At 35.0% G+C, this 14,606-nt stretch overlaps 1 protein-coding gene across 1 annotated transcript in view; it reads left to right on the forward strand.

Annotated features, from left to right (window-relative positions):
- The window catches only part of Cngb3 (cyclic nucleotide gated channel subunit beta 3), a 147,626-nt gene that overhangs the window by 46,794 nt on the left and 86,226 nt on the right, over positions 1–14,606 (forward strand). The window contains exons 4-5 of the mRNA XM_047530139.1: positions 13,314–13,468; positions 14,341–14,493. Coding sequence (XP_047386095.1) covers positions 13,314–13,468; positions 14,341–14,493 — 308 coding nt within the window. The remainder of the gene's footprint in view (positions 1–13,313; positions 13,469–14,340; positions 14,494–14,606) is intronic.

Below are 14,606 nucleotides of genomic sequence, written 5' to 3' on the forward strand. Positions count from 1 at the left end.
GTTTTTGAGATTTTTTCTATTTAATATTAGAGTTCTCAGATTTACAACAGTAGGCTAAATTAGAGTGCTCTCTTAGTCATCTCACTTAACTTTGTGAATCTGAAAACTTGCCCTTTTGTTCAGCTCTGAATAAAATTTCTCTATGGTGTTTTTGAATATTTTACCTGCTCTGGTTTCTGTAATCTCTCCTTTGAGAAATTATACTGGTGTTGAAATGTCTAGATCTATCCTCCATGCCTTTCTTACCATTTCTTGTCTTTTTTACACCTGTTGTCCTTTTTGTACTTCTTTCTGGGAGAATTCTTCAGCTTACTAATTTTCTCTCCGGCCATGTCCATTCTGAAATTTGCCTAATTTCACATCTTGTTTTGTTTTTATTTTTATTTTGTTTTAGCTTTTAGATAATCAAATTTTTTATCTTCAATTCACAGTTGATTCCCTTTCACAATAATCCATACCAATTAACATAAAATAACTATTTGCTGTTATGTCTAAGAAGATAGAATTCTTTTTGAAATTATTTTTTATTTTGTTAAGTCTGTTTCCTCGGATATTAGTTTTTCTCTTTGTTTTCTTTAGCCATCTTCATAGTATTGTTTTTGGCAATTTTTGGCTGCATGATCAGCTTTGTACTTGAAATTCCACGTAATTTGTGTAGATCAGTAGCATACCAAAAGGGAATGGAAGATTTTATCATTAACGTTATTTGGAACTATTGATAAGTAGGGATAATAAAAAATCAGACTAACTTAGTCATTTTTAGGTTTTTGTTTTATTTTGTTTCTAATGCCCTACACATCATGGCACCCATTTATCACCTCTACCCAAGGAAGATAATTCCTGCCAAACTACCTGTCACTCTACCTCCCTACCCCAACCCACTACTCAGTATACCATTTCTATAAATGCTGTTCTGTTTACTGTATTCGTCCTATGATTGTGGGATTAAACATTGCCAAGAAGAGTATAACACTAATTCATTGTCTTGACACAGAGTTCCCCATTCCTTCTGATTTTTGCCATCTCCATGGGCTGTCACTGACTCTCAAATATAGATTCTCTTTCACTGCCTGGAGTCAGTGATTTTTACTCCCATCCACTTGATGCAAGTTTGGAGTTGGAGAAAATGACTTCACAACTCTGAATGTGGTTGATCATGGCTTCTTCTGGCCCCTGGTCTTCACTCCTCTAATGGTAGAACACTCCCAGAAACTTCGTACTTTGTGACAAACATCTCTTGGGAGTGTTGTGAATAATGATTTTCTTCATTGATGACCAAAACCACACTGTTCTGAGCACTGCACAATTTGTAAGCATTGAATGAGTTAATATCAACCTATGCACTCTCTGTCTTTTTAAATCTTCTCAGATTTCCTGGTTTAGTACTAATAATATCTTGTTTTCCAGCATTGTAGATTTTTATAACATATCTTTTCTATCATTTCTAGGGTTTTATGGCATTTACCCTATTTATCTCATTATCCATCCACTTCTTGAAATAAACCCCCCTTTTATATGTGTTCCATATCAGTCCACTAGTGCTACCATAATAATATACTACAGACTGAGTGGCTTAAACAGAAGAAATTTATTTTTTCACAATTCGGAAACAAGAAGTTTGAGATCAAGGGTTACTAGGGTTAGTTTCTGGTGAAGCCTCTCCCTGACGTATAAATGAACACCTTTTTGCTATAGTTCCACATGGTCTTTCTTCTGTGTGTGTGCAAAGAGAAAGAATCCTCTGGCAGCCCTTATAAGGGACCCACCCTTATAACTTTATTTAACCCTCTTAAAAACTCTGTCTCCAACACAGTCATGGTGGGGCAAGGGCTTCAACACATGAATTTGGGGAGGGTCATGGATTTTTTTACCTAACAGAGCATATCCTAACAGAACAGTTTTTAAATAAAGAAAACATCAATTTATTTAGTATAAATGAATGAATAAGAACAGATGTTAGGCTGTAATTAAATTGAAAGGAATTAACTAAAGAACCTTCAAAGTGAATATAGAACATATTATCTTTCCTGATTCAGAGTAAGTATACAATGAATAACTGTTGAATAAATGTATGAGATGCTCAAAGTGTATCTCAAAACTTCCCCAAGACAAATTTTCAGGAACATTTATGAATATTTACTTTCACTTTTGCAGGTTGCTACTAGACACACACACACACACACACACACACACACACACATACACAATGGAAAACATGATATTCTACTTGATGCTTAACTACTAAAAAAATTCCTGAAACTATTAAGAAATTTTTAATGAATTTTATTGAAATGAAATTTATTAGCATTATGACTATATAATGTTTATATTGATGTTTATTCATTCTTTTTTTGATTGGTTTAAAATTTGGAAAATGTCACTGTTCCTTATGTGTGTTGGTGTGTACAGACAGATACATGCATCTATGTGTTCATCTATATGGGTTTTAGGGATCCAAGTGAACAATCTATGTGGCAATATTATTATAACATTTTTGGTTAATTTAGTCTTAAAATGGCTACCTAAATTTTAATAGGATTAGGTACAACCACATTTATGGGCCATTCGAATGTGATTCATTAACAATAGAAATAAACATCATAAAAATAATCTCCAGTATTTACATATTAATAGAAGAAAATCTCTGGAAAGTAGACAGCTGACAGGGTGTGAGGAAATAAGCTCTGGAGTCATAAATGCATTGTAGCATTTTGCAGACAGATCAAGAATTTTTGAGGTTAAGAAATTGTACATCATAATATCCATATGTACATTAGCATATGTACAAGTTAATGTGTACAAACAATACCATATGCATAAGTGAAATGTGATAAACAACTCAAAATCTTCATAGGATTTAGGGGTGAATATGAGAAGAAATTGGTTGAGTTGTATTTATACTCATCAAAATTTACTAAAAATTTAAAGTATTTATGGTAGACTGCCAGATACTTGGGTAAAAAATGAGAATTTTGTGCTAATTTCAATTATTTTCATTCAGAAATATATTCTCCCAAAATATTTACCTATTCAAACCAGGTTATCGGGGATTGAATCCAGGGGTACTTAACCACTGAGTCACATTCCCAGCCCTTTTTTTTCTTTTCCAATTAGTTACACATGACAAGAGAATGCACTTTGACACATCATACATAAATGGGGTATAATTTCTCATTCTTCCAGTAGTACATGATATAGAATCACACCAGTCATGTAACCATATCTGTACTTGGGTAATAATGTCTAATTCATTCTAGTATCCTTCCTATCCCCATACCCCCTCCTTCTCACTCCCCTCTACCTAATCTAAAGTAACTCTATTCTACCCTAGCCACCCCCTTATTGTGAATTAGCATCTGTGTATCAGAGAAAACATTTGGCCTTTGGTTCTTTGAGATTAGTTTATTTCTCCAACTCCATCCATTTACCAGCAAATACCATGATTTCATTCATCTTTAAGGCTAAGTAATATTCTAATATGGATAATTTCTTTATCCATTCATCGACTGAAGGACACCTAGGTTGGTTCCATAATTTAGCTATTGTGAGTTGAGCTGCTACAAGTATAGATGTGGCTGTGTCACTCTAGTATACTGATTTTAAGTCCTTTGAGTATAAGACAAGGAGTGGAATAACTTGATCAAATGGTGGTTCCATTCCAAGTTTTTTTAAGGAATCTCCATACTGCTTTCCAGAGTGGTTGCACCAATTTGTAGACCCACCAAAAATGTATGAGTGAGCCTTATTCCCCACATCCTCACCAACATTTATTGTTACTTGTATTCTTGATAAGTGCCATTCTGATTAGAGTGAGATGGAATCTTAGGGTAGTTTTGATTTGCATTTCTCTAATTGCTAAAGATGTTGAACATTTTTTCATATATTTGTCGATCAATTGTATTTCTTTTTCTGCGAAGTGTCTGTTCAGTTCTTTAGTTCATTTCTTGACTGGGTTATTTGGTTTTTTGGTATTTGTTTTTTGCGTTCTTTATATATCCTGGAGATTAATGCTCTATCTGAAATGGAGGTGGTAAAGATCTTCTCCCATTCTCTAGGGTCTCTCTTCACATTATGGATTGTTTCTTTTGCTGAGAAGAAGCTTTATAGTTTGAATTCATCCCATTTATTGATTCTTGATTTTACTTCTTGTGCTGCAGGAGTCTTATTAAGGAAGTCAGATTCTAGGCCAATATGGTGAATATTTGGGCCCACTTTTTTGTCTATTAAGCATGGGGTTCTCTTTTCTAGTGCCTAAATCTTTAATCCACATTGAGTTGAGTTTGGTGCAGGGTGAGAGATAGAGATTTAATTTCATTTTGTAACATGTAGATTTCCAATTTTCCCAGCACCATTTGTTGAATAAGCTATCTTTTCTCCAGTGGATGTTTTTGGCACCTTTATCTAGTATGAGATAACTATACTTAAGTGGGTTTGTCTTTGTGTCTTCTATTCTGTACCATTGGTAGACAAATCTGTTTTGGTGGCAATACCATGCTGCTTTTGTTATTATGGCTCTGTAGTATAGTTTAAGTTCTCATATTATAATATCTCCAGCCTCATTCTTCTTCTTAAGGATTGCTTTGGCTATTCTGGGTCTCTCGTTTTTCCAAATGAATTTTGTGATTGCTTTTTCTAGTTCTATGAAGAATGTCATTGAAATTTTAATAGGAATCACATTACATCTGTATAATGTTTTTGACAGTATGGCCATTTTGACAATATTAATTGTACCTATCCAGAAGCATGGGAGGTCTTTCCATCTTCTAAGGTCTTCAATTTCCTCCTTTAGTGTTCTTTAGTTTTCATTGTAAAAGTCTCACCTCTTTTGTTAGATTGATTCCTGAGGTTTTTTTTTTTTTGAGACTATTGTAAATGAGGTTGTTTTCCTAGTTTCTTTTTCAATAGATTCATAATTTTATGTCCTGCTACTTTGCCAAATTCATTGATTAGTTCTAGATGTTTTCTGGTGGAATTTTTTGGATCTTCTAAATATAGAATCAGGTCACCTGCAAATAGTGATAGTTTGAGTTCTTCTTTTCCTATTCATACACCTTTAATTTCTTTCTCCTGTCTACTTGCTCTGTCCAGCCTTTTTTTATATTTTATTTAGAGACAGGGTCTCACTGAATTACTTAAGGCCTCACTAAGTTACCAAGGTTGGCTTTGAACTTGCGATCCTCCTGCCTTCACCTGCTGAACCGCTGGGATTACAGGCATGCAACACCACACCCAGCCCCAGTTACTTTACTTCAAATGTAACTTTTGAAAACAACTATCTGAATTTATCAGTAGTTATTGCCCAAAGAGAACAAAGGAAAAAAAGACCTCTCCCCCATATTTCCCAAATTAGAATATATTTTCTGCCTAATTCCTATGCGATTCAATGAGATAGAAATGGCAGGTTTAAAGGGACTTTAACAGGAATTTTTGAAAAATTAAAGTTGGTTAAAAAGGAACTGACTCCTAATTAAGAATTAAAGGAAATCTAGTAAAGTTTGCTAAAGCCAAAATTGATTCGACTTTATTAGAAGTGCTGGGATTGTAGCTTAGTGATAGAGTACTTGCCTAACATGTGAGGCACTGGGTTCAATCCTCAGCACCATATAAAAATAAATAAAATAAAGGTATTATGTCCATCTACAATTAAAAAAATATTTTTTCAAAAAAGACTTTATTAGAGGAAATAAATACTACTTTTAAATAAGTTCAGAAAATAATGAATATAAATCCAAATAATATATAGGGAACAAAGGCAGATTCTATGTAACTTTTTTACAAAATACATAAGGATGGGGAGAAAAATGACAAAATCCAATGGCATTGTGCATTTTCTTAACCAATTTTCTTAAAGAGCACCCATGTAATCTTGCTTTCTAAAATTAAAGCTCTCCTCTAGCCTTCACCCTACTCACTTTGTGTGCGGCATGAGACACCACTGACCTCCTTTTTCAAACTGTTACTGTTCTTGATTTTTGTGACATTTTTCTCTCTTAGATCTGCCTAATTGCTACTTCTCAGTTCCTTTTTTTAATGCTACTCCTTAAATGTCAGCAAATTCCAGGGTTGCGAACTCCCAATCTTTTCTTGTTCTATGCAGTCTCTTACCAGTAATCTCCCCCACAGAATAATATCCACCATCTCCTCTAGACAGGTGAATGAATCCTGGCTCAACATCTCTAGCTCCTTCCTCCCTTCCAGTCTTGAGCCCCAACTTCTCAACTGCCTGCTGTACTGAATGTAAAGAGATTTTAATTTTTTAATCACACCTCAAGTTTAACACACATTAAATTTTACAAATGTATTTAAATGTCCCTTATAATGCCATCTGAGTTGCCCATGTGGTATCACAATTGTCCATGTTGCTACCTCAAATTCGTTTCCTAGGGTTGCCATAACAAATTACCACAAACTGAATGACTTACAATACAGAAATTTACTCTCACAGTTCTGGAGGTTAGAGGCCCAAAATCAAGGTGTCAGCAAGACTGACCCTTCAGAAATCACTGGGGATGACTCTGTTCCACGCCTCTCTTCTAACTTCCAGTGATTGCCCAGCAATCAGTGGTGTTTCTTGTCTTATCAATACCTCACTCCAGGTTCTGCCTGCTGTTGTCACATGGTGTTCTTACTATGGGCCTTCTCCATGTCTTCATTCCCAGACATCTTTATTATTTCTTTTGAGACAGGGTCTCACTGAGTTGCTGAGTGTCTGGCAAAGTTGCTGAGGCTGGTCTCAAACTTGTGATCCTCCTGTTTCAGCCTCCCGAGTAACTGGGATTACAAGTGTGTGCACCACTGTACCCAGCCATGTGGCCTTCTTATAAGGACTCTAGTCATGAGGCTAAGGGTTTACCCTGCTCCAATATAAATTCAACTTAAATACAAATACTCTTCAACTTATATAAGGTTACATCCTAGTAAGCCCATGGCTAAAATATCATAAGGTCAAAAATGCTTTCAAGGGCTGGGGATGTAGCTCAGTGGTAGAGTGTCTGCCTTGCATGTATGAGGCCCTGGTTTTGATCCCCAATGGCTCCCCAAAAAATGCAATCCAACTTACCAAACATCATAGCACAGCAACAGAGCACACTGTAGAGCACAGGTTGCTTGCCCTCACAGCGGTATGACTGACCGGGTCACTGCTGCTGCCCAGCATCCCAAGAGTGTCATCCTGGGTACCACTAGCCCAGAAAAAAAGATCAAACCTCCAAGTTCAAAGTACAGTTACTACTGAGTGCTTATCACTTTTGCCCCATCATAAAGTCAAAACATCATAAACTGAATGATGTTAAGTCAGGGACCATCCATAATTAAATATGCAAATAACTTATTTCTAAATATTCTGAGGTTCCAGGTGAATGTGAATCTTGGCAGGTATTATGCAATGTAGTACAATGACCGAACTTGAAATTTTATACTTTTCTATTAACCCACATAATTTAAATTGATTATCTCCCTTCTCCAATTCATATTTCCCTCTCATCACAACTATCTTCTTTCTTTTACTAATTATTTTTCTAAACCATAGTTAATCATGCCTCTCTTCTGCTTGGAGTTCAACTGTGCTTCCCTGTCAGTTTCAGCTGAACTTAAAGGCAAATTCTAGGTGATTGATTGGGGATTGTTGAAATGTTTGAGACTTTATTGCACTCCATGAAGTTATAACCAACACCCCTTTGCTCACTTTGCTTCTTTCTCCTGGAATACCTACCTTTCATCCAATCCAAGTACCATTCACCCTTTAGGGTTTAACACCTCTGTGTACTCATCCCTGACCACCACCTACCCATGATATCATCCCATCAAAATTTGTCATCTTCATTAGCTCACATTGTTCTATTGGGCAGTATGACCATTTAGAGAACATTTATTGTATCCATTTAGCTTAATTCGGATAAATGTTTTAATTTCTCATATGTGCAGTACTATAAATAAAAGTATATGCATGCATTTCTATGTATGTATATGCATGCATTTGTGTACATATGTATATGTGTATTTGAATTGAAAAGTTTACTCTGATGCTTTAATTGATAGAAACTAGATGCTAAGTACAGCAGTGTTTAAAATGGAGTTAAAAAAATAAGGAATTGTTGAGTTCAGTATGAATATCATGCATAAATGAAATGTTAAATCACTGTATGAAGATGAAGACGCTTCCTGCACATTGCAGTCAACCTGTTCTGAATAAATTAGACAAAGTAAAAAAAGTACGTGTCTTACAGACATAAAAAAAATTGTCATCTTAAAGATAATGTGGTATCGCTCCACCACAAGAAGAAATGAAATTCTGTCATTCGTGGCAACATGGATGAAACTGTGGGGCATTATGTTAAGTGAAATAAGCCAGACACAGAAAGACAAATCCCACATGTTCTCACTAGTGTGGGAAGACAAAAGAGTCGATCTCATAGAAGTAGAGGTAGATTAGTGGTCACTAGAGGATATGAAGAATAAGTGAGAAAGGGATAGAGAAAGTGGAATGATGGGTACCAAAATAGTGTCAGAGATAAGTGCTAGTATTTTACAGCATAGTAGTGACTATACTTTACAGCAGTTTATGATATCTTTTGTAAAGAATTACAAGAGAGAAGTTCAAAATTTCCGGACACAAAGAAATGGCAAATGTTGAAAGAAATAAAAATGTTAATTATCCTGATTTGATCATTACACATGGCATACATGTATCTAATTCACAGTGTACCACATAAAGTCATTATTATGTACCAATTCAAAACAAAAAAAATGCAAAGAAAAAAATTTTAATAGTAAAATTTAGTAATCTAGTAATCTTTCCATGTTATGCTAAAATAGCCATCTTAAACTAGAGAACATGTCTTTTCTGAATATACATGAAACCTTTCCAAAAGTCCTAATAAACAAAGACAATGTTTTTTTAAATCTCAACATTTTTATCTTTAATGTTTACTCTTTCTTAAAACTGATATTAGTGAGTACACCTACAAACCATGAGTTTTTCTTTCCTATCTCTCCCTTCACAATGCCTTTTTCCTACTTTACAAAAAAGGAAGACCTGTTTCTTGCCCAAGTAAAAACTTTTGTGAATTCAAAGAGAGACAATTATCAATTACGTGATGTTTTTTCTGCCTATACCACTGCTTGAATTGTAAAAAATCCTATTTTTTTCATTAATTTTAATGAGATTCTTATGTGCCCTTATTTTTAAAGTCACAAAAATTTATTTTAACAATAGCTAATTCATTTTTCTTCCACAAAGGTACATAAATCATACATACTTCTCAATAAGAGATAACTCAATAAGACCTTCCTTCCAAATGTAAAACTTTTCTTTCCAATCTTTTTTCCAAAATTTGTGCATCTAAATTCATAAAATATTTTTCCTGCCTACCTATTCTTTCACCAAGTAGTTATGAGGAATAATTTTTTAAAAACTATACAACATGAACTAAAAATATCAAATACAGTTGAAATGAAAAAATTAAAGCAAATCAATTGGTTCCCTCTTCTACCCACATTTAGTTCTTTATGTCATGAAATATACATTTCTTCATCTCTATTTATCTTTATCGGCTCAGTCACAAAATAACCTGAAGAAAAATACATGCATAGCTTTTGTATGTATGCAGTTAGAGGAAAAGAACAACAATGATTACCTAGGAAAGAAGCCAATAAAAAGAAAGAGAAGATGAAATACAGTGGCATATTAATGTTCCAGGTCACACAGAAATTAAAATGTATAGTAACTGAAATATAGACATGTATCTGAAATGCTGTCATGTTTCTAATATTATTTTCGGCATTTTAACCATGAGATACATTTATACAATACAAACTGGTATGATTAAGGGACAAGTATATGGACAATTAGGGCTTATAGATAATTCAGGAAATGAAGAAATATTCTCCTTAGGCCTTAGGGCATGAATCATACATTTGACAGTTTGAACACAGGACTTTATAGTTAATGATCCACTAACCCTCAACTTTGCTTTTTATAGATTTTTTTAAAGCATTGCAGAATATCAAATAAGGTCAAGCAAAAGGTTAGAGTAGCAGGTTTATTTAACAAGCAATTATTTAAAATCTACCTTGTCCAAGGGCTTGTGAAGTACAAAAAAAAAAAAAAAAAAAAAAAAAATACTTAGTTCTGACCTTGAGAACCTCACAGTGTATGATGACATAATCCACACGTTGCTTCAGATATCCCACAGGGACTGATATCCACCAAGTTCTTTTCCCCAGAACTATATTTCTGAATGCCTTCTTAGTCACACAAATAAGTACTTATCACACAGGTCCAACTGTGAACTGGACCTACACAAACAAAAAGAACTCACTTTTTTCCATGTACCAATATACATAAACATCTGACTTCCAAATTTCTATTTATATTCATGTCATCTTCAAGAACCTAGTTTCTTATAATAAAAACTTGGGAGTCGTTCCTGGTTCTTTATTTGACTTACCCCAAACTCCATAAAACTCACCAAATCATGTGAGTTCTTAAAAAGTTTTCTTTAATCTCTCTTTTCCTCTAGTCAGTTATAATGTAACCTATTAGAGTAACTGTCTTCCTCATCTGCATGCTTTCATGATGGTCCTCTTCCACCCATCCTCTTATTATTGCTACTTCTCCAAATTACGAATCTATCTGCCTCTTGTTACTCATTTGCATAATTGTCTGTACTGATTCCTCTTTACAACTTGAAGTCCAAACTCCTTTTACGTGTATGTGATGCTGGAGATTGAACCAGGACCTTATGAATGCAAGGCAAGTACTCTACCAACTGAGCTATATCCCCAGCCCATGAAAGACTAAACTCTCAAGCATAAAGCCAGTGAAACTTTTCTGTACTCATTATGCATTTCCAGACCCAACCACCATCACTCTTGTCATGGTCTGAACCTGACCCCCTCCACACATACACACCAAAATATTTGCTGAAAGTATTATGTTCTTTCACATCTTTGTACTGCTCTCCTGGCTTAGAAGGTCAGTCCTTCACTTCCCTGTCAAAAAAGTCTGTTAATCCCTTAAGACTTAAAATTTTCCTCTCCTTAACACCCCAAGCCAATTTCAGTTCAAGCATAGTTATGTTCTGGTTTGGATATAAGGTATCCCCCAGAAGCTCATGGGTGAGACAATGCAAGAAGGTTTAGAGGTGAAGTGATTGGGTTACGAGAGACTTAACTCAATTTGTGGATTAATCCTCTGATAGGGATTAACTGATTGTAACCTAGGCTAGTAGGTTGTGACTAGAGGAGGTGGGTCCTTCCAGGTTTGTCTTGGGATATATATTTTGTCCTTGATAAGCGGAGCTCTCTTTATGCTTCTTGTTCTGATGTCTTGAGTCACTTTGCTCCACCACACTCTCCCACCATGATGTTCTGCTCACCTCCAGCCCCAAGGAATGGAACCATCTGTCTATGGACTGAGACCTCTGAAACCATAAGCCCCCAAATAAACTTTTCCTCCTCTAAAATTGTTCTGGTCAAATCTTTTGTCATAGTAGTGGAAAAGCTGACTAAAACATCTTATTACTTATTGTTAGGCATTAATTTATATTCATCTATGAATATCCATAGGATCAGTCTCTAACTCATCTATATTTGCTCAATAACTGTTTGGTAGCGTACTAGATTTTAAGAAAGAATCAAAATTCATTAAAACATCACATGATACGCCATAAATATTTACAATTTTTATGTTTTTATGTATCAGAAATATATTTAATTTTTTAAATGATGGGGAAAAGGAATCAATGGGTGAAATCTATACCAACTATTTTTTCTATGCCAATTCTTATCAGAAAAAAAGTTATTCTGCTTTTATAGACCTAGGATCCATCTATTTCTGTATTTTTTTAAGACATCTAATTTTCTTCCACTGCAATTCAGTCTCCACCATTCTTAAACAGATTTATAAATGTCTTATCTATGTGAAGACTCTTGGTATTGAGACAGGACACTTGACCCTTGTAACAGGCATAAATCAGGAGAATAAAAAAGAAGAAAGAAAAACACCAGTAGTCTGAGACTCTGTAAACAGTTATAGATGTAATACATTCATGGACCAGGTAGAGAATAGGAAGAAGTTCATGAACAAGGGTTTATACTAGTAGTATTCTCTTAAGTAAAATCTGCAAGTTACCCAGTTCCAATGTGAAACTCCATGTATTCCAGTTTGGAAGTGAGAAGGGAATAAAATGTATGAATGTGAGGAGACAAGGATGGATACAGCTGTCATGGACCCATGTACCTGGACCCAGTGTTGGACATTGGAAGAAAGAGAGAGAGTGAGAGCTCTGGAGGAAAGGTGAAAGGAAATTCAGATCTTTACTAGTTTATTATGCCCAATACTCTATTAGTCTGTCTCTGTGTTTTCTTGGAAAGGAATTTTATTAGAACACACCAGCTATTTTAATATTCTATTGCTGTGTAACAAATTGTCACAAACTCGGTGGTTTAACACCTATTCATTAGGTCACAGTTCCATAGAGCAGAAGTCTGGATGGTCTTGGCTGGGTTCTTTAGTTAAAATTTCACAAGACTGAAATCAAGGTGCCAGTTCAGGCAAATCTCTCATTTGGAGGATTTGGAGAAGCTCTACTTTCAAATACAATCAAGTTATTGGCAAAAAGTAGTTCCTTGTGGTTGTTGGACTGAGGTCCCTGCTTTCTATTTACCAGCTAGCCAAGGATCACTCAGCCTGTTAGAGTCCTCATGTAATTCTTAACCTATGGTGTCTTCTTTAAAGTCAGTAATGCAGGTTTTCTCTCAATTAACAATCATCTTGTGCTTCAAGTTACGTTGTGACTTCCTGCTCTGTCACCAGCTGAAGAACCTGTTTGTAAAGGGTTCATGTGATTAGATCAGGCCCACCTGTATCATCTCATTATATTGAAGGGAACTATACCATACATACAAACTAATCAGAAGAGCAAATCCCACCATGTTTTTTGTACCCAAGATGATGCGGGATATAGACACCAAGCAGCAGGAAATCTGGGGGCCATCTTAGATTTCTGACAACCATGTTGGCTACATCTTTACTTCTAGTAATAGAATTCAATGACAGAATCACAGTCATTTAGATCTGATATTGTCAAAAATTATCATTTGCTGTTTGTGGATTTTAATTTTTTAGTAACAAATCTGTATTCTACCCAAAACTATTTCCATTAAATGTTAATATTTGAATTGTTTTATTCAATTGCAAAAGGAGGAAGTTAATAATCTTGATTATATAAGAAGGTGAAAATACTTAATCTCTCCCTTGTGGGTGTCTTCTCCTGGGCCCATCTCTAACTCCACTTTTTTTCTTCATTTAGTCCAAAGAGCAAATCACCTGAAGCCCCTATTATAAATGAATACGTTGATGCCCAGCTACACAACCTGGTGCAAAGGATGCGTCAAAGAACAGCCGTGTACAAGAGAAAGCTGATAGATGGAGAACTATCCTCGCCTGAAGCCAGTCCACAAACTGGTAAACAATGTTCCCTTGAAGTACCAGGGAGAAGGAAGTCATGAGGGGATATATGCTTTGCAAATAATGCAGTTTGGATCCCCCAAAACAGATCCCAAGACAATGATTTAGGTACAAATAGTTTATTTTGAGAGTGATACATACATGTGTGTGGGTGTGAGAATGTACACACACACACACACACACACACACACATATGTATCTAAGAGATTTCAGAAAGTTTGTTTAATAACAGATAAATACAAATCAAATTGTTAATTACATGGGATAGGATTGAAGACTTCCTTTTTAGTTCTATATAAGGAAAATTGAGTTTTCAGAAGGACCTATGTATTATATGATCATTTTTAAAGAGGTGAGGCTTAAATAAATCAGTCATTATAGTATGACAAAGACCTACTGAAAAGACTACTTTGAGCTTTAATTGTCCATGATTTGAAGGATATGTGTGAAAGAAATACTTTAGCACCAAACTAAACCTGTGGGATGGTGTGCGTTTGTTTTGTAATACCTTTGTGATACTTTATTACTGAGTTTTAAACTTGCTGTGTATTTCTCATATTCCAGTGTTTTCATTACTTGAATATTTTCATATATGTGAAAATATATGTATACATAAAATACATACATAAATATATGCATACATAAAATACATGTATACATTTTTACTTTATACATTTAAGTTGTGAAACATGATGTTTTGATATACATACAGTGAAATGGCACTATTTTAAACATGAGAGTTTTGCCTCCTCTGTCTGTATTGAGAGAAGATTTTCAAATGTTCTGAATGTATCAAACCTAGTTTTTTGTGGATTAATCTAACTTTCATTAACCTATTTAAAATATTGCCTCTTTTTCCTCCTGTACAGCAAAGCCCACAGCTGTAGCAGCAACACAAGAAAGTGATTCTAAGCTAAAAAAAGAGGATTACCATGTCATGTCGAGTTGGAAATTCTGGAAGGTGCCTCTTTCAGAAAGCCTGAAGAGAATTAGACGTCCAGGAAGTATAGATTCACACACAGGTACCATCAAAGGCAACCTACTGGGAGGGCTAGCTATCACCAAGAACCTCTATGACTCAAAGTCCAGGAGCATCTCTTTTCCCTAGCCATGTTCTCAATGTATCTGGAAAGTA

Source organism: Sciurus carolinensis, chromosome 1, assembly GCF_902686445.1.
Source record: "Sciurus carolinensis chromosome 1, mSciCar1.2, whole genome shotgun sequence".
Classification (NCBI taxonomy): domain Eukaryota; kingdom Metazoa; phylum Chordata; class Mammalia; order Rodentia; family Sciuridae; genus Sciurus; species Sciurus carolinensis.